The sequence below is a fragment of the Chanos chanos genome, chromosome 2 (genome assembly GCF_902362185.1).
Source record: "Chanos chanos chromosome 2, fChaCha1.1, whole genome shotgun sequence".
Taxonomy (NCBI): Eukaryota; Metazoa; Chordata; class Actinopteri; order Gonorynchiformes; family Chanidae; genus Chanos; species Chanos chanos.
The window spans coordinates 32,599,528-32,625,594 of record NC_044496.1 but is presented as its reverse complement, the minus strand read 5'-3'; the positions used below and the strand labels follow the sequence as shown (position 1 = coordinate 32,625,594).

Sequence of the window (26,067 nt, the reverse complement as noted above, 5' to 3'; positions counted from 1 at the left end):
ACACCTTTTTGAGGGGCTTTTTTAGCTCCTACTTCAGGGTAGGTACTTTTGCAGCACAATAGGAACCTTGTGACGTAGGTGTACGGCCATTGATCCAGACGTACGTATATGATAATTGCAACCACCATTTTTAAAATCAGCGTAAAAATATAAAGTCTCAGAACGTCTTAAATTTAGTTTTGATATTCAAGTCTAAAATGTCTTAAAATGTCATGAATTGTAGGAGGGGAGGCATGGTCAGTTTTTCTGTTTTATTTTAGTGGTATTTTATATCCCACAACAATGACCATGTCTGCAACATCCAATATGATAATAATAATAATAATAATAATGATACTATTTATTTGGAGCCCAATATCACTATTTATAGTCTCAAAGGACTTTACATGTCTATAACAAAGTCAAATCAAAATTATATTATGCATAAGATCGAGAAAATCTTATGCATAATAAGTCTTTAGTCTCGTTTTAAAGGTATTTAGAGAGTTTGCCTCTCTAACTTCTGTAGGTAAACCATTCCAGAGGAAGGGACAACGGTAGGAAAAGGCTCGGTTGCCAGCAGACTTCTTTTTAACTCTTGGAATGACTAATAGTCCAGAATCTTGAGAGTGCAGGGTGCGAGGTGGATTATAAGGTGTAATTAAGTCAGACAGGAAGGAAGGCACAAGCCCATGTAAAATGTTATATGTTAAGCAGAGGACCTTAAAATCTGCCCTTGCATGAATTGGGAGCCAATGAAGGGAAGCCAGGACAGGGGTAATGTGATCAAACTTCCTCGTTCTGGTCAGAATTCTAGCAGCAGCATTCTGGACCACCTAAAGACTATTGGTACTAGAGGCAGGCAGGCCACAGTAAAGAACATTGCAGTAATCGAGGCGAGACGTGACGAATATGTGAACAACGGTTTCTGCATCAGCCATACTTAGAAAGGGCCTAGGTTTAGCAATGTTACGGAGGTGATAAAAGGCAGCTTTGGTTGTGTTCTTGATATGAGTGACTAGCAAGAGACTTGAGTCAAAAATCACACCAATGTTTTTAGCTGAAGAGTTTTGAGAGATGATGCAGTTGTCAACATTTAGGGTAAGATCACTAAAAAGATGCTTATGCGTAGGGGGACCAATCATCAGCATTTCAGTCTTGCCTGCCTTAAGCATCAGGAAATTTGAAGACATCCAACCCTTAATAGCACAAAGACATGCCTCAAGGTTAGCCAGTTCAGAGCGGTCATTGTGCTGGATAGGTAAGAAAATCTGAGTATCGTCAGCATAACAATTGAAGTTAATGTTGTAACTACGAATAATGTCACCCAAAGAGAGCATGTAAATAGAGAGTAGAAGAGTGCCAAGGACTGATCCCTGAGGAACACCATAGTTAAGCTTACGGTATTCAGAGGTCACATTATCATAGTGGACACACTGCTTTCTATAGAGAGATAAGATTTAAACCAAGAGAGCGCCAGGCCACGAATGCCAATTTGGTTTTCCAGGCGCTTTAACAATATAGTGTGATTGACCGTGTCAAATGCTGCACTGAGATCAAGCAGAATAAGAATAGAAGTAGCACCAGCATCCATGGCTAATAAAAGATCATCAGTTACTCCGGTAAGCGCGTTATTAGTAGAGTGAAAACACCTGAAGCCTGACTGAAATATTTCAAACAGACTGTTAGAGGACATACGGGCTATCAGCTGTGCTGCTACAATTTTTTCAAGTATTTTTTGAAAGAAACGGGAGATTAGAGATTGGCCTATAATTATTTAAGGCTTCAGGGTCAAGGTTCGGTTTTTTAAGTAAAGGCCTGATCACGGCTGTTTTAAAGGTGGAGGGTAAAACACCAAATTTAAGTGAAATATTTAGTGTTTAAGATTGTTGGGCCGAGAACCGAGAAAAGCTCTATGTAAAGTTTAGGAGGAGGCAAGAAGCTGGTTTAGCAGAGTGCACCAATTTGGACAGTGCGTCTAGAGAGATAGGGTTAAATTGAATTAAAGGGTACACAACCTGACAACTCTTAGGCGCAGTAACAGAGAGTGTGCAGGCAATCTGATTGATAAATTAATTTGAATACTATGACAAATTAAGTCTATTTTTCGCAAAGAAAAATTCAACAAATTCGTTTGCAGTAAAAGGGCTAGATTGAGGGGAGTGATTCTGGGTAAGTTTAGATACTGTATCAAAAAGGAACCTGGGGTTATTTTTGTTAACATTAATTATTTTCCAGTAATACGTGGATTTGGCTGTGTAGAGAGCACGTTTATAATCTATCAGGCTGTCGTGCCATGCGAGGCGGAAAACCTCTAGTTTGGTTGCCTGCCAGTTTCGTTCCAATTTCCTACGCTTCAGCGCGCGGGTTTCATTATTAAACCAAGGTTTACGCCTATTTTTTTGTAGTTAATGGTGCTACCATATCTAGTACATTACGAAGGGTAGAATTTATGCTGTCTGTCAGGTCGTTCAAAGATCTTTGCTGATCATTGAAAGAGTTGAGAGCAGTAGGAAGCAGATCAGCGAGCGCAGCAGTGGTGGAAGCATTAACGCGACTGCAGCGACGAACCGCAGTAGAGACAACTGGCGTGAATGGAAGAGTTACTTGGAAAGTAATAAGGAAATGGTCTGAGAGGGCAGCGGAGTAAGGAGAGACAACAACATGAGGGACATCTAGTCTGCGAGCTCAAATAAGATCTAAAGTGTTGCCACTGAAATGAGTTGGTTCGTGGACATATTGGTTAAAGTGAATCAGAATTGTTATTATTTTGAATGTTAAAGTCCCCCAGGATCAGGATTTTATGCACTCTAGGAAGAATAACAAAGATAAATTCAGAAAACTCATCTAGAAATTGACTATAGGATATTTCAAAGAGAGCGACGGTTTTCTCGTTGTTTCTGTTGTCTCTGCCTGACCAGTGCTCCAGCTCTTTTGCCCCGCTTCCTTCTCCGGCTCCGTTTACAAGGTGTAGCAGGTAGGCTAAACAATGACCCCACCCCCCCAAAAATTCCATGCACAAGTTCATGTCATTCCTGACATGCCTTTCAAATTTGGTTAAAATCAGACATATATCTCTGTGAGTTTAGCCTGAGAGAAAATTGGAAAGGAAAAAAAACCAAAAACAACTAAGAATAGTGAGAACATTGCATGCTGGGAAGTGTAAAAAAATAAAAGAAGATGACCAATATAGTGTTCATTTTCTCATTCAGATCACATATAGAAATAAGCAGCAGAAAAGCTTTGTGAAATAGGCTGTGAAAGTTATCATTTTAAGAGACTGCCACCCTGCAGCGGTAAAGCCCCTCTGCATGTCTAAAAAAGCTGGAAAGGCTGTAGGTTCCATTTGAAGATAGGTTCCATGCTGTGTGGAGCCTGCCACTCAAAATTAAAGGTTGAATTATGCTGCCTGGCCAAAAAAAAGTAGCCATTTGGATTTGGAGCCTCTTGAGGCAGTGTTATGATCTGGGGTTGCTTCAGTTGGTCAGGTCCAGGCTCAGCAACGTTATGTGGCAACAAAATGAAGTCAGCTGAGTGCCTGAATGTACTGAATGACCAGGTTCAACATCAATGGATTTTTTCTTCCCTGATGTCACAGACGCATTCCAGGACGACAAAGATTCATCAGGCTCAAATTTTGAAAGAGTGGTTCAGGGAGCATGAGGAATCATTTTCACATATGAATTGGCCACGACAGAGTCCTGACCTTAAGCCCATTGAAAGTTTTTGGGACGTGGTGGAGAAGTCTTTACGGAATGGTTACATTCTCCCCTCGTCAACAAGATCTCGGTCAAGCATTAATGCAACTCTGGACGAAAATATATGTTGTGACGTCGCATTAGGTTGTCGAAACAATGCCACAGTGAATGTGCACCATAATCAAAACTAAAGGTCCAACGAAATATTAGAGTGTGCGACTTTTTTTTTGGCCAGGCAGTGTATAATAAAATATGATGCGGACTTACCACATGTATGAACAGGTAGAAGAACCTCGACCCTTGACCCCATCATCTCAGCATATGGCTGAAACTGATCGTGTTAGGAAATTACTTATCTCGTCTCATTTCATGTCACCATCTGTGTGTGTGTCTCTCCCTCTCACAGTATGCTCTGTGTGTGTGTCTCTCTCTCTCTCTCTCTCTCTCTCACACAATATGCTCTGTGTGTGTGTCTCTCTCCCTCTCACAATATGCTCTTTGTGTGTGTCTCTCTGTCCCTCTCACAATATGTTATGTGTGTGTCTCTCTCTCTCCCTCTCACAATATGCTCTGTTTGTGCATCTGTCTCTCCCTCTCACAATATGTTTTGTTTGTGCATCTGTCTCCCTCTCACAGTGTGCTCTGGTGGTTAAGAGAGACGAAATTGAGCAGTTACAGAGAGTCGAAACAGTTAAGGAGAAAAAGCTGTCACGGACTGAGAAGCTCCTAGAGGATGATGCAATTCTGTTTGACTCATTTCTGAAGGAAAATGACAAGACCTCTGTGGAAGCCATCAAAGTGTAACAAACACACACACACACACACACACAATAATAATAATAATAATAATAATAATAATAATAATAATGTAGGTACAATAGCAATCCTAACATGGAGGCACCAAAAGATGTAGGTGTGATAGGATTATCAAATCAGTCTCATATAAATCAGTCTAATAAAATTATTAACCATTAATTTTGGTGTTCAATATTGTATAATTAAACGACTAAAGGTATAACACTCATGAACAACCAGGTGAAGGCAACTGGGAGTACTTTGAAGGCAGAGGTTGGCATTCAGTGAATATCGCAGCAGAAACAGACAGGACAACAGTTTATTCCAAAGATACTATTTATTAATCAACACTACTTGGCAAACTAATACTGGTATGGTACAATCAATAATCAGCAGCAAATAAAATGATCAAAGCACAAATGGTAATATGATGGTAATGAGGCTATGTACAAGTATTCAGTGTAAGACTGAATGAGCGAAAAAAGATGCATGAGTGTGTGTGAGAGAACGTGCATGTATGTGGACTATTCCCATCTGCCCACTGAAAAGAGAAGGAGGAGTGAGGGAGAGAGGCTGTGCGCAGGCACACATGCAAGAGGTATGTGTGGTATGAGAATGTAGTGCGCAAGCGTGTGTGCAAGGCACCAATGAGAGTGGGGATGGGCAACAAGAAGCGCGTGTGTGAGAGAGAGACAAAGGATCTTCAATTTGACAGCTAGTCTCAAGTAGGCCCTAAACCCCACAACTCTACCCAACCCTTAACTCGCACTGTAATCCCGAAGTTGAGGTGTGTGTAATCAGACAAAGGGAGTTAGAGAGAGGGAAAGAACGCATGCAAGATCTATCCTTCATGAGTCGTAAACAAAAGAAAATAACAAGCAGCTAAAAACCGAATTGTGCGTGAAATACAGTGTACAATTAAATTGCCAAAGAATTAAAATAACGACACGTTCTTCACGTTAACTACATACAACATTAAGACTAAAGTCTGCCCAGATGCCAGCCTTACTTTGAATCTACTCTTGATGAGCAGTACGACGTGCAGGTCAAGGGAGAAGTTCTTTTCCTTGTCGCTTGAAGATCTTTGGGGCTCCGTCGCTCGTCCAATGATCTTGAAGGGTTCTTGATTTAGTTCGTCGACGTTTTAAGAAATGAAAAGGGATCCGGTCGCCTTTTCTTCCGTCGAATACTGCTTGGGTTACACTGTAACTGTTACAGTATAATTAACCGGTGAAGTTAAAGTCACAAGTGCAGGAGAGAAAGTACATCAAACTGAAGCTGGAAGTTCGGTACAAACATCCCGCTTCATTGTTTCTTAGCTCTTTTCTTCTGCAGAGAGAGACGGTGTCTCTTTAGGCAGGGAGGGTCCCATCCAGAAAGGAAATCCTCAGCCAGAGATAATGGTGTCTCTATGCAGGTAGGAACACCCGGTAGAGGGAACCACTGCCAGAGCGAACCGCTGCTAGAGAGCCACTTCTAGAGAGCATCACTGTATCTGGTATCTGGTTTCACTGCTGTATCCAATACCATTACAGTGAAAGCTGAGAAGATGGGTTCAGATTACCCATGGGGTCAAGCAGGGAATTATGGGTAGTACAGTCTACGGGCCTGGCAACCCCTACAATAATAATAATAATAATAATAATAATAATAATAATAATAATAATGATAATAATAATAATACAAGTTCATTTTGAGCCCAGTACCACTATTAATAGTCTCAAAGAGCTTTACATGTCCATAACAAAGTCAAATGAAAATTATGTTATCCATAATTTAGAGAAAATAGATAAGTCTTTACTTTGGTTTTGAAGTTATGAAGAGAGTTTGCCTCCCTAATTTCTGTAGGTGAGACTATTTCAGAGGAAGGGAGAGTGGTAGTAAAATGCTCGGTAGCCAGCGGACTTCTAGGTAAAGTTAATTATACTAGATAAAGGGAAAAGATCAACTGTGACATTTAGATTTCCTCATCTTAGGATTCTAGCAGCAATGTGTAGTACTAGTTGTAGCATAATTTATCACTCAAATATAGCACGCCCATTAAAATTGCACTGCAGTGATTTAGGCAGGAAATCTGCACTGAAAGTGTATCAGAAGAAAACCTGTGCATATTTTCTAGGCTACATTGTAAATATGTTTGAGATTTCTCTTTTTTCCAGCCATTAATATTAGTTTTTAAAAGGTGATGCATGTGTGATTCCAGAGTGAATAGACCTCTGTCCTCATATGACCCAGATGTGCTACATCTATGTTCTGATTTAGCCTCATTGTTATGGAACCAAAATGGCGGTTCTTGCAATTATCTATAAGAAAGTTTTTTGTCAAGATCAGCAGCTAATTCACCAGTTCACTGTGACTAGGTCCTGAAAAAAAGAGCAAAAGTCATAGTTTTAGCAGTCCGTGCAGCTCTCAATGGCATGTCTGAAAAGACAGATCAATGAATGCAGGTGTTCTACCATTGCTACCCTCTGTATTTTTTATAGTCATACCAAGGCATAATTAACAGTTACCTGCCACTCAAAAGGTGAACTTAAATAGTTTAAGAATATAATGCGTCTTTTGTCATTTGGATTGACTAGAGCTCACATGGCTTTGGATTCAGATTTTGTACCACATACATATAGGGTTGAATCAAACCTGAAAAGATCGTATGAACAGTTTTTCTTTTCTGTTCGTGTTGCTCTACACTGTCGGGCAGACACTGTGCAGCTTTCAGAAAGAAAAGGACATTTGTTAACCTTAAGTGTTCCTTAGTAATTAAAGTTGCAGTTGTGTAAACTCTCTCCCTCTTTTTCACCCTTCCCTATCTATTTCTATCACTCACACTCTGCCTCTCTATCCCTATCCCCTTTGATCCCAGTTCTCTCTTCATGGCCCAGGCCTCCCTGCATGCAGGACCAATGCATATCAAAGCAGAGACTACTCGTTCTAACACCTAACAGACGCCAGGCTTGATGTTTTAGCGCAGCAGCCCCCAGACCATTTGTTCAAATGCTGATAATGTTTAATTGTGAGGGAGACTAGATCACCTCGGGAGGTTAGTTTCCCTGTGAGAATGGAATTCAGACCATGTCACAGGCCTCATCTGCATTGCTCCACTCGGGCACAAACTATGTAGAACAAAAGAAAAACAAAACTAACCATACGATATTATCAGTTAAATACGCATAACTATTCGTATAGTCATAAATGCGCGATAAAACTTAAAAATAGCCAGGAGCCAAGTCATGAGCAGCTAATTGTATGACCATCGGTGTAACTGTTCTGTTTTTAATGGTAAAGAAACCATATTTGGTCTTGTTCGGGAGCATAAAATGCGGTAGATTCAAGTAATTTTAACGTAATTTTACTATTCTTGAATGGGGAAAAAGTTATGTAAAATCATTTCAACCGAGCTCAAATTAATACTTCCCAAATTCCAAGGAGTGTCTCCTCCTTTCAGGCAGAGACACCCCCAAAAGGATAGTAGCACCCCCCCGTCTGCAAACCAGATAAAATGCCAGACTCTCTGCTATCCTACAGCTCAGTTCAGCTGCACTAAGGTTCAGCTCCAGTTGAGCTCCGGTTGTATCAGCCGTAATGTAAGTCCGTCTGTTCCGTCCTGCTCGTCTCCACGAAGAATTGGCCCAGGCTCACTGCTATGGAAGATCCGCGACGCTAAAAGACTTTCCCGGCACCGACACGAAGTCTCGCTCACGGTCTCCTTCTGCCAACCTCGGTAACTCCGGTCTCTCACACCTGAACGTGGCTGGGCCTGCTCTTCTTCTTCCTCATTCCTTTTCTCTCCCTTCCTCACAACCCCTTTTTTGTGTGTAAGTAACTCCACTAGAACATCCCTCAGGTAGTTCTTTTGGTTAAGCATGCCTTCTCGTGAGTAATGCCTCATGCTCGCGTAGTTGTTCATTCATACATACTTTAGGTAACGAGGATATTGTTATTGTCTACCGTTAGTTGTTAGTCTTCTTGTTAGTAGTTTAGATGCTGTTGTATGTGTGTGTATAGCGGATGTGCCTTAATTCCACCTGATTTCCAATTTATTCAACATTAGATTCATTCTGTACCGTTTGAATTTGATCGTTGTAATAAGCGTGTACATCTGTAGTCCTACTCTGAGGTGATAAATTATTTCCTAGTTGCTGAATGTGGTGATCCAGGAACTTAGTTAGCTAGAAGTATTGAATTCAAAGAGTATTATTGTACCTGCTACTTTAATGCTGTTATTTATTATATGTACGTCTAATGAAGAGGTATTCAGAATAATTTCTAGGTTCAGTGTTCAGAGCGCTGAGCTATAAATAGAGTTTTTCAAAATATCTGTAATTTCACTGGGTTCAGGTTCCAAAATAAGGTTATGGTTACAGCAAAGTGATATTAGTATTAAGTTTAATATTCACAGTGAACCATTAACCAGATTATCCTCATAACATTGGCACGACGACACACATCCCATATGTGTCATGCATGAAATGAAAAAATTGGGATCTGTGTACAGGCAAGACAGTAGAGCTCTCAAACGGGCTGAAAAATTACATTTGTATTTTTCCATTTACAATTCCCAAGAATTTACCACAATTTTATTTTATTTTATTTTATTTTATTTTATTTTATTTTATTTTATTTTATTTTATTTTATTTTATTTTCAGTGAGTAGATTGCCCTTTCCTTGAGGTCTGCTCTGTTTCAGAGTTTGTATTCAAGCTTTACTTTAGTGTATGTGCCTTGTTAATTGAGATGTTTGAAATTACCAAGGTCCTCAGAAAATTAGGCAAATGACAAAGAGGGCACATTCACTTTCACATGTAGTAAAGGGCCGTGGGAGGAGGCAGACAGGTGAAAAGTTCAATCCTTTTAAAGGATGGCCTTAAGCTTCAATTCAAAGTGCAGATCATATCATAGAGTGGAGAACTTGGCTAAACACATCTACTGTCATAGAATAGGAGGGTGTTCGGTGCCAAGCTCTTGATATGGAAGGTAGGGCTGTTGCATCAGCTACTGCATCTTGACAGCTAGGAGGACCAGTTTGTGACTGCTGCAGATGTTTCTTCAATGCTATCTGTCCATCCTTGCATAAAGGAGAAGAATGTAATTCTTGAGGTAAAGGACCAGATAGGAGCAGATAACCTGCCATGTTAAACCATTGACCAGTATAGATGTAGAAGGTGAGGAAAATAATGATGAATGTGATCTCTGAGCAGTCTTTGATTAGCCAAAAAAAGCCAGCGAAGTAAGAGCTGAAGTGAGGTGAGTCAGTCCTTTTTGTAGGTGGCCAGGCGGAGTGCAGCATTGAGCTGGAGGGGTCAAGTGCTATGAGATGGCCAGCAGAGGACTCTACACTGCAAGAGGAGATCAGTGCTTGTAGACTGATTAACACTGCAGCTCCCATGCAACTGCAGCCCATGCGATATCCTCAGGGTCTCATCTTAAAGTCATCTAGACTTGAGAATGTGACCATGTATTTTGCTTTTGATTCCTTATTTTAACATTGTGCGACAGAGCTAGAATTCAGATTCTGCCACTGGCATGCCACTTTCAGGAATACTGTATAAATCATGAGCAAGGTAACAGGCAACAAAACAACCAGTGTGATTAAAAGATCAAGGCTGACAACACTGTCACAAACATAACACATTAAAGAACTGAGACAAACACTATGTAAAAAATGCTTTTTATGGCTTTTCAAAAAATATTGTATGTTTTATTTCAGTGATCTTTAACCATTTCATATAGTAACTTGTATGGAAATGTTCAATATTTACGTTGTGTAAAATTGGCAGTGCAGTGGAACTGTAACTTTAGATGTTCTTTGCACACTTACATCTAAGGAGATTTTTGACATATTCCCATGTTTGAAAGCATAATGTTTAGAAAAATGATTAACCGCCACAGTAATATTAAGAAGGTAGATATTATTCATTTGACTTCACTCGTTTGGCTGATTCAGCATCTTGCAACAGTCTCAGCAGCCAAACTTTTACGTTACCAAGTTAGCATAATAGTCTTGTATTAGTTAGAAAGCAAGCTTTAGGAGGGGTGGGGGGAGTATAATGTGAATAATAATGGCTAAATAAGTTCATCAGTAGTAATAAAAAATGCAAATGCTTAATCAATATAAAATAAAACACCAATACAGAAATAATTTTAAAATAAATAAATAAATAAACACTTTGGGAATAGATACATTAACAGGGCAGTCAACAATCAAGCAGAAATAAACGCTCAAAAAGTATGTCCATTCTTGATAAAGTAATATGATAATCATATTACTTAGAGACCGAAAGTCAATAAATGCGAACTAAATGCTCTAAGAACTGTGTATGTCTAATAGGATATAGCTGTGTTCCTCCACTGCCTAGTGGTGCCTCTACTTATGACATGAAATGGAACTGGGTTGTGTTATTTGGGGCCAAGCAACGAAGCTGTGTTGGCACCCATTGTGATTCTACCTTTTAATTATAATAATAATAATAATAATAATAATAATAATAATAATAATAATAATGTATGCTATTTTGGACACAGCCAGTCTTGCTTAGGCATCTTTACTTAGTCTGACTGACTGTTAGCCATGGTCTTAAGTTAATAGGCGCTTTCCCACCAGAGGAACTTTTCCATAGTTATTAGAGCTGTTGGAGAAAGTAGCCCCTTTTTTGCGTGTTTGCACCGCAGGAACTTAGAAGGGTCATAGATCTTAGAACACCTTCTTGAGGGGCTTTTTTAGCTCCTACTTCAGGGTAGGTACTTTTGCAGCACAATAGGAACCTTGTGACGTAGGTGTTCGGCCATTGATCCAGACGTACGTATATGATAATTGCAACCACCATTTTTAAAAATCCGTGTAAAATATAAAGTCTCAGAACGTCTTAAATTTATTTTTTGATATTCAGGTCTAAAAATGTCTTAAAATGTCATGAATTGTAGGAGGGGAGGCATGGTCAGTTTTTCTGTTTTATTTTAGTTATATTTTATATCCCACAACAATGACCAAGTCCGCAACATCCAATATGATAATAATAATAATATTAATAATAATAATAATAATAATGATACTATTTATTTGGAGCCCAATATCACTATTTATATTCTCAAAGGGCTTTACATGTCTATAACAAAGTCAAATCAAAATTATATTATGCATAAGATCGAGAAAATAGATAAGTCTTTAGTCTCGTTTTAAAGGTATTTAGAGAGTTTGCCTCTCTAACTTCTGTAGGGTAAACCATTCCAGAGGAAGGGACAACGGTAGGAAAAGGCTCGGTTGCCAGCAGACTTCTTTTTAACTCTTGGAATGACTAATAGTCCAGAATCTGAAGAGCGCAGAGTGCGAGGCGTGTTATAGGGTGTAATTAAGTCAGGCAGGTAGGAAGGCGCAAGCCCATGTAAAATGTTATATGTTAAGCAGAGGACCTTAAATCTGCCCTTGCATGAATTGGGAGCCAATGAAGGGAAGCCAGGACAGGGGTAATGTGATCAAACTTCCTCGTTCTGGTCAGAATTCTAGCAGCAGTATTCTGGACCACCTGAAGACTAATGGTGCTGGAGGCAGGCAGGCCACAGTAAAGAACATTGCAGTAATCGGGGCGAGATGTGACGAATACGTGAACAATGGTTTCTGCATCAGCCATACTTAGAAAGGGCCTAGTTTTAGCAATGTCACGGAGGTGATAAAATGCAGCTTTGGTTGTGTTCTTGATATGAGTGACTAGCGAGAGACTCGAGTCAAAAATCACACCAAGAGAGATAAGATTTAAACCAAGAGAGCACCAGGCCACGAATGCCAATGTGGTTTTCCAGGCACTTTGACAATATAGTGTGATCAACCGTGTCAAATGCTGCACTAGAATAGAAGTAGCACCAGCATCCAAGGCTAATAAAAGATCATTAGTTACTCTAGTAAGCGCGTTATTAGTAGAGTGAAAACACCTGAAGCCTAACTGAAATATTTCAAACAGACTGTTAGAGGACATATGGGCTATCAGCTGAGCAGCTACAATTTTTTCAAGTATTTTTGAAAGAAATGGGAGATTAGAGATTGGCCTATAATTATTTAAGGCTTCAGGGTCAAGGTTTGGTTTTTTAAGTAAAGGCCTGATCATGGCTGTTTTAAAAGTGAAGGGTAAAACACCACATTTAAGTGAAATATTTAGAGTGTTTAAGATTTTTGGGCCGAGAACCGAGAAAAGCTCTATGTAAAGTTTAGCAGGTAGGGGATCAAGGAGGCAAGAAGCTGGTTTAGCAGAGTGCACCAATTTGGACAGTGCATCTAGAGAGATAGGGTTAAATTGAGTTAGAGGGTGCACATCCTGACTAATCTTGGCCGCAGTAACAGAGAGTGTGCAGGTAGTCTGATTTGATAAATTAATTTGAATATTACAACGAATTAAGTAAAAGGGCTAGATTGAGGGGAGTGATTTTGGGTAAGTTTAGATACTGTATCAAAAAGGAACCTGGGGTTATTTTTGTTAACATTAATTATTTTCAAGTAATACGTGGATTTGGCTGTTTAGAGAGCGCGTTTATAATCTATCAGGCTGTCGTGCCATGCGAGGCGGAAAACCTCTAGTTTGGTTGCCTGCCAGTTTCGTTCCAATTTCCTACACATCTGCTTCAGCGCGTGGGTTTCATTATTAAACCAAGGTATTAAGTGTTTACGCCTATTTTTTATAGTTAATGGTTCTACCATATCTATCTTTCTTTTTGGGGGCCAAGCAGCGAAGCTGCATAGGCACCCATTAGGCGCTTTTGTACCGAGCAGTTCTAGGGTCTCATCCAAGAGGAACTACCCTCTGGAAAGCTCCCCCTAGAACTACATACGTTCTAGGGCTTTTTTCTGTTTGCATTTGCACCGCCAGTAGGAACGCTGAAGTGAGGTAAGCCGGCCAACGGTGTTATACCAACATCACGCTAAGAGCTGTTATTTACATGTCTAACCAGGGTAGCTGCACATTTTTGAGAACAAATTTAATGACTTTTAAGATTTTTTTAATACCTCTAAAAGGAAAAAAAAATAATACCATTACTACGGCAAAATAACTCAACAAACTAGACCACAGTATACACAGTTATTAAGTTTTATTGAATTTGAATGACAGAAATATTCAGTGCACATTAGATAAGATAACTAACTGCCTTCTCATTAACGAAAATAAAACTGTATGGTGATAGACTCAGTCCAATGGAAAAAAAAGTCCTGCCTTTACCACCGCAGTAGCAGTGAACGACTCGACAGGCATAGTGCTTTTCGGGTGCTAGCATAGCGCTTGTGTCTGACCCTTGCTCGCAGCGTCATGCTTTTGGTTTTTTCCCTTTCCTCCGCCACAGCCCTCAAATCGTAAGCTGGATAAACACATTCTTCTTCTAAATTAAAATGTGGATCACAGCCACAAAAGTGGACACATAAGCACCTACCAAAGCGGAGTGTACGCTACCTCTTTAACATACAAACAGATATTGGATGTTGCGGACATGGTCATTGTTGTGTGATATAAAATATAACTAAAATAAAACAGAAAAACTGACCATGCCTTCCCTCCTATAATTCAGGGCATTTTAAGACATTTTTAGACCTGAATATCAAAAACTAAATTTAAGACATTCTGAGACTTTATATTTTACACGGATTTTTAAAAATGGTGGTTGCAATCATCATATACCTACGTCTGGACCAATGGCCGTACACCTACGTCACAAGGTTCCTATTGTGCTGCGAAAGTACCTACCCTGAAGTAGGAGCTAAAAAAGCCCCTCAAGAAGGTGTTCTAAGATCTATGACCCTTCTAAGTTCCTGCAGTGCGAACACGCAAAAAAGGGGCTACTTTCTCCAACAGCTCTAATAACTATGGAAAAGTTTCTCTGGTGCGAAAGAACTGATTGTGTTTCTACCTTTTCTCCATCTCCGTCTTTTTCTTTTTCTTCTTCTTCTGCCATTGGAGTCTATGGTAGCCCCTAGAACCATATGATTAAAAAGTTTTGAAATTTTGCACACTGAATGGGGACAGGCCCCTGATTATTTTCCCCAAGTCACATGTCTGCATCTTGAATGCTCTAGCGCCACCATCGGGTCAAAGTTGGAGGTGTGTTTACATGCGTAACTCTCAGACTGTGTTCCCAATTTGCAAAAATGAGGTACCATTCGATTCCTTGGATCAACCCGAGTTCAACAGTTTTGTCCAGTTTTCCCCAAAGTTGGCACAGAGGATCTAAAGACCAAACCTCACAAAAGTCATTTGTTGGCTTTTCGATTTGCGAAATCATTTGTCTGTCACATCCAATCGAATTCAGCAGCGAAATCGCCAAATGGGAGGTGAGTTCATATTTCAGTAATGCTTTGATGTATCAACACCAAACTTGGTGTGCTGATTCAAGACACCACCCAAATGGAGTCCAGACCAAAATTTTCCCACTTTACCACTTGGGGGCGCTATAATAATTTTTGCTCATTACTCCTCATCACTTTGGTCTAAAATCTGTTGATGTGTTCACCTTAAATAATTGATTCATGTGTCTGGTGATGTTGTGGGAGGTCCCAAGGCCGAGACATGGCAACTTGTCTTGTCAACCTAATTGATGCAGCCGCCATATGGGATCTTATCAAAATGTTTAAAGATTTTTCACAGGCCACCAAATTTGCCCAGTCTTCATCAAACTTGGCACAGATGATGTTCAGACCAAACCGCACAAAATTTATTGGATGGATTTTGATTTTCAAGAGCGTTCATCTGTCACTGCCATTGCTTTCATGTATCAATGCCAAACTTCACTGACTCAAGACTGTGTCCAAAGGGAGTCCAGGAAAAATTGCCCCATTTTACCACTCAGGGGCGCTATACTAAAAAAAAATTAAAAAACATGTTTTTGCTCATTAAATCATGATTATCAAAAATCATGATTATCATTTGAAGTCATGCCTTTGTGGATGCTGAGGTCTGGACATGTTTCCTGTTGTGCAATCGTATTCGATGACAAAGTCGCCAAATAGGAAGTGAGGTCATAACTCAGCCACATTTTGATGTATCAAAAGCGGACTTGTTATATGGACTTGGGGCCTCATTCTGAGGAAGCACAAAAAACTCTCCGTCATTTGACCACTGGGGGGGCGCTATAATAAACAAAGATGTGTTTTGGCTAATAACTGTTGATGTGTTTGCCTTACATGGCTGATTCACTTGTCTGGTGATACTGTAGAAGGTCCCAAAGCCAAGGTATTGCAACTTGTCATGTCAATCTAATCATTGTCGCCTCCATATTGGATTTTATCGAAATATTTAGAAATTTTTTCACAGGCCACAAAGATTGTCAAATCTTCCCCAAACTTGGCACAGATAATTTTCAGGCAGAGTCTCAAAAAAAATATCTTAAGAATTCTTGATTTTAGAAACCGTTCATCCATCACTACCAAACAAATTCTGCAGTGAAGCTGCCAAACAGGAAGTGAGGGCATATCTCAGCAACGCTTTGATGTGTTGATACCAAACTTCGTATATCAAGTCAGGACTCCTTCCTGAGTATGTGCAAAAAAATTGGTGTCATTTGACCAATACGGGACGCTGCAATAAGCAAAAACAACTTGCTGCCTTGTAGGTGTTGATGTGTTTCTCTTAACAAATGTGCTTCTTGTATCAACTGACATAAATCTTGGTATCAGTACCAGCTATGTTTTTAACATGATCAGATCAAGATGCCATGGCGACTCTACCCTCCTGGACTGTTTGGCCCCCTCATTGTTGCTTGCAGCTATATTATTATTATTATTGTTGTTGTTGTCGTTTTTGTTGTTGTCCATGTTGTTGATGTTACCACTCGCAGGGAAATGTAGTATCCCTGTGTGTGAAAGGAAACCAAAGAATCGATTTCCGCCAGGGTTCTGGTGGCTTCCGAGGATAATTTTCTTCACCATTGCCAAGCAACTGATGATCATTTAATGAATCATTAATTAATCATTTGCCTAAAACAACAGGATTTATAAAAGAAGTTTATAAATATTTTTGAGCTGTTTTATAATGGTCGGTTTCTCTATAATGCAATCAACTGTCTGCTGTAACGTAGTTAATGGCAGATAATAAGGACGGTAACACATGGTGAGACATCATAATATACACCATCGAAAGTACTAATGGCCTGTTCAAACCTTTTCAGTGTGGAACAGGAGACGAAGGAAAAGCTAGAGAAAATGGAAGGGATCAAGAAAATTACAACTAAAATGTTTACCATCAAAAGGTACTGATTGTATTAAAAATGTGTTTTCTGGTCTATATCTTCCCTATCTAAATGGAAATTACTTCAGATTAGATGTATGTAACTGTGTGTATCTATTTGTAATTCTTTCTTTCTTTCTTTCTTTCTTTCTTTGTTCCTTCCCTCCTACCTTTCTTTTTGTTCTTTGCCGTGAATACAGTGATATCTCCGGGTATAAAGACATTCTGAAAGAGTACATGTTGTATAAAGACTTCCTATGCAAGCTGTCCCCTGTCCAGTGGCAAGAGCAACAAGCAGCCAAGAAGTCACTCAAACCCACTTTTGTCACTAATGAGAGTGGTGGAGACAAGAGCAAGCAGGGAAGGACTGCTCTTTCAGAGCCAGGTTTGTAGCCTGCACCAGAAACAACCAAAGCAAATTTCAGGTTTCAGATGAATTGAAGAGGAATTTAAACACCATGTCCACCCCCCACCCGCCCCACCCCACCTGTTTATCTCTCCTCTTTTTTTATCTTGTTCTCACACATATACAGATAGACAATATCAAGAGCTGCCCTCACTACCTGAGGCCAAACACGTGAAGTCTCTCCCACAGAACAAGATACTGTGAGTGAAGACATTGACATACACTCATGACACAGCCATAATATAATGTACACTGATCCTAACTAACTGTTCTGTTTTGGGTTTTTTTCCTTAAATTTTTATGTAGAGATGCTGTATCAGAGACTGATCATGACAGTTCTGAATATGAGGTCAGTACCTTGGCACTGGTTAAAAATGCAAGAAATGTTCGTCCACGGCTAAAATTCCACTGAATGATAAATCAAGATGTTGACATTTTAGCAAGTCTAACTCTCTACCATGTGTGTTGTTCTTTGGCTTGACCTGTAGGTAGAGCCTGAGCTATACTTCACGCAACCGCAGCAACTGCTGGACCTCCTGACAGAGCTGGAGGAGCAGAACCTCTCATTGATCCAAAACTCCCGTGAGACTGAAGAGGCCCTTGAGGAATTCAGACACACTATGGAGCAAACCAGAGAAAAAATGTGAGTAGGTCAGCAGAGTTCTCGAACATCCAAAAAGTTTGTTTACAATGGAGATAGTGCTTACCACAGTTTCAGACACAAGCGTTATCCCGTTATCCCCTTTCCATTGCATAACTTCAGTCTGTAAAGTACTGAAACACAGAGGTCAATGCAGAATGGAAAAAATTCCCACAACAGATAGTAATAAATGTCCCAACACAGATGGATTTAGTATAAAATTTCATTTAAAAAATTCCTTGATATTCCGAAAACATGATTAAATAATATTTTTAATGATGCATTTGAAAAAGGAATTCTGCCCTCCTTCTCTTGAGCATCCTTATTTTAGAAAAAGATGACATGTTACTAACGAGACGTTTGTTCATAGGGACAGACATTTATTGCCTGTGCTCATCTTTTCTATGACATGGAGTTTAGCCTCTTCGATGATTCTAAAGTACACAAACTTCTGCACATGCAACACTGTGTTTAAGTAGTGCAAGGTTCATTATAGGGTAAAGGAGGGTCCTTGACTTTGCTCGCACTCTAGATGGGCTTGATGATGGGGCCATTTTCCCAGGAGAAAAAGCCAGAGATTTGTTTGGATGTGAACGCCACCTTCAATTGTTATGCTGACGATACTCAGATTTTCTTACCTATCCAGCACAATGACCGCTCTGAACTGGCTAACCTTGAGGCATGTCTTTGTGCTATTAAGGGTTGGATGTCTTCAAATTTCCTGATGCTTAACGCAGGCAAGACTGAAATGCTGATCATTGGTCCCCCTACGCATAAGCATCTTTTTAGTGATCTTTCCCTAAATTTTGACAACTGCATCATCTCTCAAAACCTTTTCAGCTAAAAACATTGGTGTGATTTTTGACTCGAGTCTCTCGCCAGTCACTCATATCAAGAGCACAACCAAAGCTGCCTTTTATCACCTCCGTAACATTGCTAAACCTAGGCCCTTTCTAAGTATGGTTGATGCAGAAACCGTTGTTCACATATTCGTCACGTCTCGCCTCGATTACTGCAATGTTCTTTACTGTGGCCTGCCTGCCTCCAGCACCATTAGTCTTCAGGTGGTCCAGAATGCTGCTGCTAGAATTCTGACCAGAACGAGGAAGTTTGATCACATTACCCCTGTCCTGGCTTCCCTTCATTGGCTCCCAATTCATGCAAGGGCAGATTTTAAGGTCCTCTTATTAACATCTAAAATTTTACATGGGCTTGCGCCTTCCTTCCTGTCTAACTTAATTACACCCTATAACCCACCTTGCACCCTGCACTCTCAAGATTCTGGACTATTAGTCATTCCAAGAGTTAAAAAGAAGTCCGCTGGCGACCGAGCCTTTTCCTACCGCCCTCCCTTCCTCTGGAATGGTTTACCCTACAGAAGTTAGGGCAAACTCTCTCAATAGCTTTAAAACGAGACTAAAGACTTATCTATTTTCTCAAACTTATGCATAATATAATTTTGATTTGACTTTGTTATAGACATGTAAAGTCCTTTGAGACTATAAATAGTGATATTGGGCTCTAAATAAACTTATTATTATTATTATTATTATTATTATTATTATTATTAGCAATGGAAATCCAGCTAGCTATGGCCATTATGTTTTTTGATTTCATCATCACTAAAGGTCTATGGTAGTCACTATGCTAACACTGGGAAACAGTTCAATCCATGTGATCTCTGGCAAAAAAAATGATGACCTTTTGGTATTCTCTCCATGTCTTTCCTTTTCTCTGTGTATACAGGGAGCTCGAGGCAGATCAATTGAAACAGCAAATTGATACAATGAACCTGAGCATCAAGAAAGAGAGCGCCAGAGCAGCAGATCTAGAACTCAAAGCCAGACTCTTCAACTTCGGGAAGGACGAGTCTGAGGACCAGGTCAGGGAAGAGTTCATACTGTATGCTAAAAGAGAAGGATCTTTTAGGAACACATTATACTTTTAAAAGACTATTGGTTAATTTGCTTTGTTACAAGCAATAATTTATATAAGCTTTTATATGAATTGAGAATACAGAAGAATCAAGGGGAAATGAAGCCTAGGAAGATGAGATCAATCTGGAACATTTCTAGGCAGAATCAACATTACTGCGTATTAGGCATATCTGATCAGTAGTTCTGCCTAGCCGACAAAGCATAAGTAAAAGAGGGGGTCAGAAGGCTACACAACCCCAGAAATTCCAGCACACCAGCACACAGTCAACAAACAGACACAAGTACCCTGCCAACACACAGACACTTGACAGGACACCAACACCCTACCTACACACAGTCAAAGTCCACGAGTGACTTTAACATGTCACGTAAAGTTTACAGCACTGAAAGTCCAGGTCACCAAATAACTCCGTGTCATTGAACCACATCCAGCTCTGATGATATGGTCATCTGCTAAAGAATATCTAGCTTTCAACAGTCCCCATGTAGGCTTCACTAAATAAGTATATTTTTAGCCTAGACTTAAAGATTATGAGTGTGTGTCTGAATCTTTGTTGGGAGGCTATTGTCTCGCTGGAGAGTTCTGTGAGGCAATATTCCAAAGCTTGGTCCATTGTCTATAAGAGAGTATTCCACAGCCCTCTGTAGCTTTGGTAATTCTAGGAGCAGCCACAGGACCTACACCCTGTGAGTGAAGCAGGTGTGATGGATTAAAAGGACAAAGGGTAGCACAGCAGAGGACAGTAAAGGGGTGGACAGGATGTCTTAGCCCCCCCCCCCCCCCCCCCCCCCACACACACACACACACACACACACACACACACCCCTACCATTCCCTTTCCATATGCCTTTCTCCCTTCAGGATGGGGTTTTGACTGCTCTGAGCCATAAGGTGGAGGTGGTGTACAGGAGCTGTGTTGGGAATTGTGAGGCTAGTCTAAGCGCCCTGCAGATGCTGGTGGCAATAGAGGACCGACTGGGGGAGCTTCTGGAGAACATGGAGATGATCCCAAAGGAGCGATTGATCATAGCTGAGAGAGCCATGGAGAGGGAGAAGAGAATCAGGTGTGATCAGTTGTAAAATGGGGAATATGGTGTTTATTGAACACAACATATGGGAGAAAACATACATCAAGTGATGAATCAGAACTGATCCAGATCACTGGCAGGATTGGCCCCACTGATATTTTGTTTAACTCAATGGATCTCAACTCTGCCATGAAGCACTATGCAGAAATGAATAGACGTGGTGATGCACTACAACTTTTTGGGTTTGTGTGCAATTATTCAATCATTATAGGAGATATTGGTTAATTGATATTCATTGGCGCCGTAGTCCCATGCATGTTCTCCCCATGTCTGTGTTGGTTTCCTCCCACAGTAGAAAGGCATGCAAGTCAGGCAAATTGGAGATACTAAATTTCCCCTCGGTGTGAATGTGTTTGTCTGTGTGTCTGCCCCACGATGGACTGGAGACATGTCCAGGGTGTTTCCCTACCTTTTGCCCAGTGAACGCTGGGATAGGCTCCAGCACCTCCCGCGACCCTAATTAGTGTAAGCAGCTTGGAGGATGAATGAATGGAGCCATAGTTTAAATTTGTAATAATAAATATCTAAATCGTTTAAGAATTATGTTTAAGAATTAAGAGCTTGATTGTGAACATAAGAGAGAAAAGGAGTCATGCTAGTTGTAGCATAGTTTATTAGTCAAATGCAGCAAACCCATTAAAATTGCATTACAGTGATCTAGAGATGTGAATCTTTGGCAAGGATTCAATTCAGTTTATGATATTCTGGCATGTGATTCAACACAAAATTGATTGGTGTTCATGTAGAACAACTGAATTCAAGCTCAGTCATTCACTGTGTTCAGGCATGTAAAAGGTATCTGTGTGCACATAATGCAATTGGTCTCAACATTGTGTTGATCATGAGACTTTCCTACACCTAAACCATAATATGTTTTCTGGGTTTTTATAGATTGCTGAGCTGTGCTAAGATGAGTTGAGATGGACTACCTTATGAAAAACATGGTCACACTATGTATTTCACTTAATGAATGAAAATAAGCTAGTATCTGTGAACAGACAACTGATGCATCCAGAGTTATTTTTCCAGGTTGCGTGATGAAAAGATCCAGCAGCAGAAGCACCACCAAGAGGATAGGCTGAAAAAGGCCTTAGCGAGAGCCCAATCTGACATCAAGAAAACGGTGAGCCACAGAGAGGCTCACTGAGTGAATGAGTGTGATTTTGGGTTAGAAGTGTACCGGGTTTCTTTAACACTAGAAGCGCCGAGCGCCGGTCATTTGACCGCTGTGACGTCTTACTAGAAGCGCCGTGCTGGTTTGACCTATTTATACCTAGAAGCGCCGAGCGCCGGTCATTTGACCGCAGTGACCCAAAAAAAAATTAAATCTTTGCACTCGGTCAAATTTCAGGACCGTCCTTCCATGACTTTTCCTAAATTTGTGCATTTTATCACCCAGTATCCTTAAATTTTCAAAATCACCCCGGTACAAGCTAATTTAAAGCTATTTTGCTTCTAATTCTGTGAACCTGCTGTCAGCCTCGCGTTCGGCCATGTTGTTTCCTGCCTTTCAAGGCTGCGATTCTCTTTTCTCGCAGCAGATGGCGCAAGGGTTCGCTCGTACTAATTTTCTGTCTTATATATATATATATATATATATATATATATATATATATATATATATATATATATATATATATCTCGAGAGTTATAAGAGTCATAAATTAATATTACATAATGTGCGAAAATGACGACAATTTAATAACTATGAAGCGCATTTTTATTTCATTTGGCGTATCAGTTGTCACTGATTTTTGCACTAGCCTACTTGAACCATGCGTAATTAGCCATCATATGACTGATAGTTCGTGTGTAAACTACGGTAAGCTTTATTCTCATGTCATGACATTACATTATTTTAAAGCTGCAAAAATAATTACAGTATTAAAATGCAAATGTTTTGTAAAGCGGATAAACGTGTAATAAACGCATTTTTGTTTCACGTAGAGGGGCGTAACTAATTATTATATGACCTAGATAGTGAGCAGGAATTTTTCGAATGCTAATTCACTCAATATAATAACACCCTACGCAAGAGACGGCACAGTATGGGTTGAACAAACTGCTGGCGCGAGAGTGCAATATCATGAGAGAAACCCCAGGGCCCACATGTTATGCCAAGGACAATATTACAAGTCCATTGGGCAGTTTAGTGTGTTTGACTGACACAGAAATGTGGTGAAAGATTCAGAAATACTCTGAAGCAGAAACTGATCGAAATGATGATCGAAAATAAGTTCAAACTGCAGGTCTCCTTTATTTGGGAGGTATTACGGGCGGTAAAATCATAAACCCGGACGACTACTGGTCTGCTAACGTGGGAAATCCCATTTTCAGAGACGGAAATCCCATTATCGAGATTCCACGATATCATGCGCTATCTCCGCTTTGATGACAAGAATGCAAGGGCTGCCCATCTTGTGACAGATAAATTAGAATTTCGATAAAGTATTGCTTCTTACACACCTAGTGAGAACATAGCTGTAGATGAACAACTGTTCTCTATCAAGTTGTTACTGTGTCGTTTCACACAGAACATGGCCATTAAACTAATTTGCTATTAAATTCTGGGTGGCCGATGACGTTGAAACAAAATACATGTTGGACGCAATTCTCTGTCTAGGGAAAGATGACAGTAGGCCGGCAGTAGGCCGAAAATTTCTTCACCTCGTTGGAACTAGCAAACAATCTTTTGGTCTACGTTGAAGGGAACTTCTGAGTTGGTTGACCAAGTGATTCATGACGCGGTCGTTGGGAGGGGGTTGGGATCACACCTAGGCTATTGTTCTAGGATGTCGGTCGAATATCTCTCCACTTGAATTGAGAACACAAAACATCGAGGTACAACATTCCCTACTTGGACAGGCTGTATAATAGTGGTTACAGCATCCCGACACACAGGATACTAAATAGCTCGAAAAGTACTTTATCTGTTTATTTACTTAGTGCATTTCACTGTATACACTATCTCGTGTATCTATCGTGTGTAATGTATATCTCATTCTTTCTTAAGTATTTACTGTAAATAAACTACACAGCTGTCGATTTACCAAAAAGAAGGGCTTTTTTCGAGCTGTAATTTAGTTTCAATAAATGGTAAAAATTCGGCCGTCTTATGCTACGTTATTTACTCTAAAAACCTACACACCTGACACAGCTTTGTTTACGAAAATCCATTGCGACATACATATTTTGTATAAACAACATCCATTCATATTTATTCATTTTCAAGCGGTGCCTACATTTTCTATTACATGTGTGGAATTAGATTTAGCTGAGACTCATGATAGACGGCGGTAGGCTACTCGTGGTATGAACTACTTTTGGCCAAATCATTCTAGTGCGGGAGACTAACAATAGACTATGGCACTTTATTGGAGGGGGTTGGGAGGTGTTACTCGTAGGTTACTTGGCAGGCTAGGTGTTAGGCTTCTCATAGCCCACTGAGTGCCTTGAAAAGTCGTAGTGTTTGCTTCTATCATGGCATAGAATGATCTGTTAGTTGTGGTAGATAATTAATTTATTAAAATGCAAGTGTAAAGCATTGATATGCTCGGCTGGGCTTATTATGTGGTATAAGCGATAATTTCACGGAGACAGACGAGTTCGGAACTGAAACGCTTTAGTCTACTCCTCCAGCGCCACCCAAAGCAGTCTCACACTCTAAACTTCCACAAGTTTTGATTTACACGCATTGTAATTCTCAACCAATTATTGCCTGTCTTGTCATTCCGATAGGTTGTTCTGTTGAGTAAGCATAGTCCAGTTTATAGCTTACTCCGTCACCCGACATGCCCAACAATTAGAATGTTCAAATCTGTAATCGCTCCCTACAGTAGTTAATTTACAATCACAATTGTCTCTGATTTTTGCACTACCTGGACCGTGCCCTTACAATAAATTAATCACTAGGGGCAACGACGTGATCATTGTCAGTCGACAACTGAATGTTGATACAGTCGGGCTACGCATTTCCAGACCAACCGCAGTCTAACTCGCAACGTGTGTGACATCCCGTATAATACACTAATTGTCCAATGTAGAAGATTAAATGTTAAAAAAAACAAATACTATGAAAAAGATGCCTGAACTAGTCTTGTTCAGATTGGTTTTCCCAGTCGAATTTGATCAAGACTTCCTCCGGAATTTATGCCTTTGAAAACACGGTTACCACAAATAAATAATCAAAACATTATGTTGCATGATGGAAGGGCTGGACAACAAACGTTCTAATGAAATAATAATCGACGGCTAACACTGAAATGAATGATACATTGGCCGAACGCGAGTTGATCTTGTAAGCAAACTATTTGCTTCGTGCAAGAAGCGCCATCTAGCGATCATTATGTGTCAGTAACAGTGTCCTTGTCTAATGACTCGGCGGTCATTTGACCGCCTAGCCGCGCTTTAAGTAGGTAAAACCAGCACGGCGCTCCTAGTAGGTCGTCACAGCGGTCAAATGGCCGGCACTCGGCGCTTCTAGGTATAAGTAGGTCAAACCGGCGCGGCGCTTCTAGTGTTAAGAGACTCAGACTGAATCCCACCCTATACATGAACAAAATGAACATAAGTATCTGATGGGAGGAAAACCTTTTTTTCATGGTGCACTTGCATTTAAAATGAAAAGAAATTGTGTTAAAATGGTGGTGCAAGTGGTGAAGTAGCAGCCAAAAACACCAAAAAAAAAAAAAAAAAAACCCTCAAAGAATTTTGATAAATCTGCAATGTAGCATTCTAGTTGCATGTTCTATTTTGGAAATCACAGCTTCAGACACTGGGTTAATCCTGAAGCAGTTTTAATAATTAAAAAAGAGACCAGATAATGCTAAGGGCTTACAAAAACAGGCCTCCTTATAGAAGAAGAAAAAACAACCTTTATTTGGTGCTTTGCCTATTGAACTGGACTGCTGGCGTCTTCAATTTGTGACCTTCACAGGCTTGCATTCTCTCTGTGTTCTCCAGGTGGGTAAGAAGCTGATGCCAAGGTCTCAGCCCCCTGTTCGTAAGCTGAAGACCTGCAACTTCAATAACAGCATCGACAAGGAGAGAGAAGAGCACCTTTACTTCTTCACCTAAAGCAGGGCCTCGCAGATCACTTGTGGCCTTGTCCAAACCTTAGACTCAAATACAGTCGCCCATATTTCTACCCTTTAGATTTAATGAAGTGTTTTGTCTTAATGAGATTATATAAATTTGTTAACACTTCTGTGTGTTAGAAGATAGTATTTCTTACAATACTGTGGCTTGTGCAGACTGCAATATTAATATGGATGGAATATTAAAATCTTGCCTCATCAGATCTTGGTGAAGAATAAAACTTGGAGACATTTCT

At 40.1% G+C, this 26,067-nt stretch overlaps 1 protein-coding gene across 1 annotated transcript in view; it reads left to right on the top strand.

Moving 5' to 3' along the window:
* Positions 1–25,811, top strand: part of cfap100 (cilia and flagella associated protein 100) — a 35,313-nt gene extending 9,502 nt beyond the window's left edge. Inside the window, exons 2-11 of the mRNA XM_030765251.1 lie at positions 4,314–4,477; positions 16,605–16,685; positions 16,864–17,048; positions 17,197–17,269; positions 17,376–17,418; positions 17,558–17,712; positions 19,456–19,591; positions 20,509–20,711; positions 21,765–21,858; positions 25,698–25,811. Of these exons, the coding sequence (XP_030621111.1) occupies positions 4,314–4,477; positions 16,605–16,685; positions 16,864–17,048; positions 17,197–17,269; positions 17,376–17,418; positions 17,558–17,712; positions 19,456–19,591; positions 20,509–20,711; positions 21,765–21,858; positions 25,698–25,811 (1,248 nt within the window). The remainder of the gene's footprint in view (positions 1–4,313; positions 4,478–16,604; positions 16,686–16,863; positions 17,049–17,196; positions 17,270–17,375; positions 17,419–17,557; positions 17,713–19,455; positions 19,592–20,508; positions 20,712–21,764; positions 21,859–25,697) is intronic.
* The last annotated feature ends 256 nt before the right edge of the window (positions 25,812–26,067 follow it).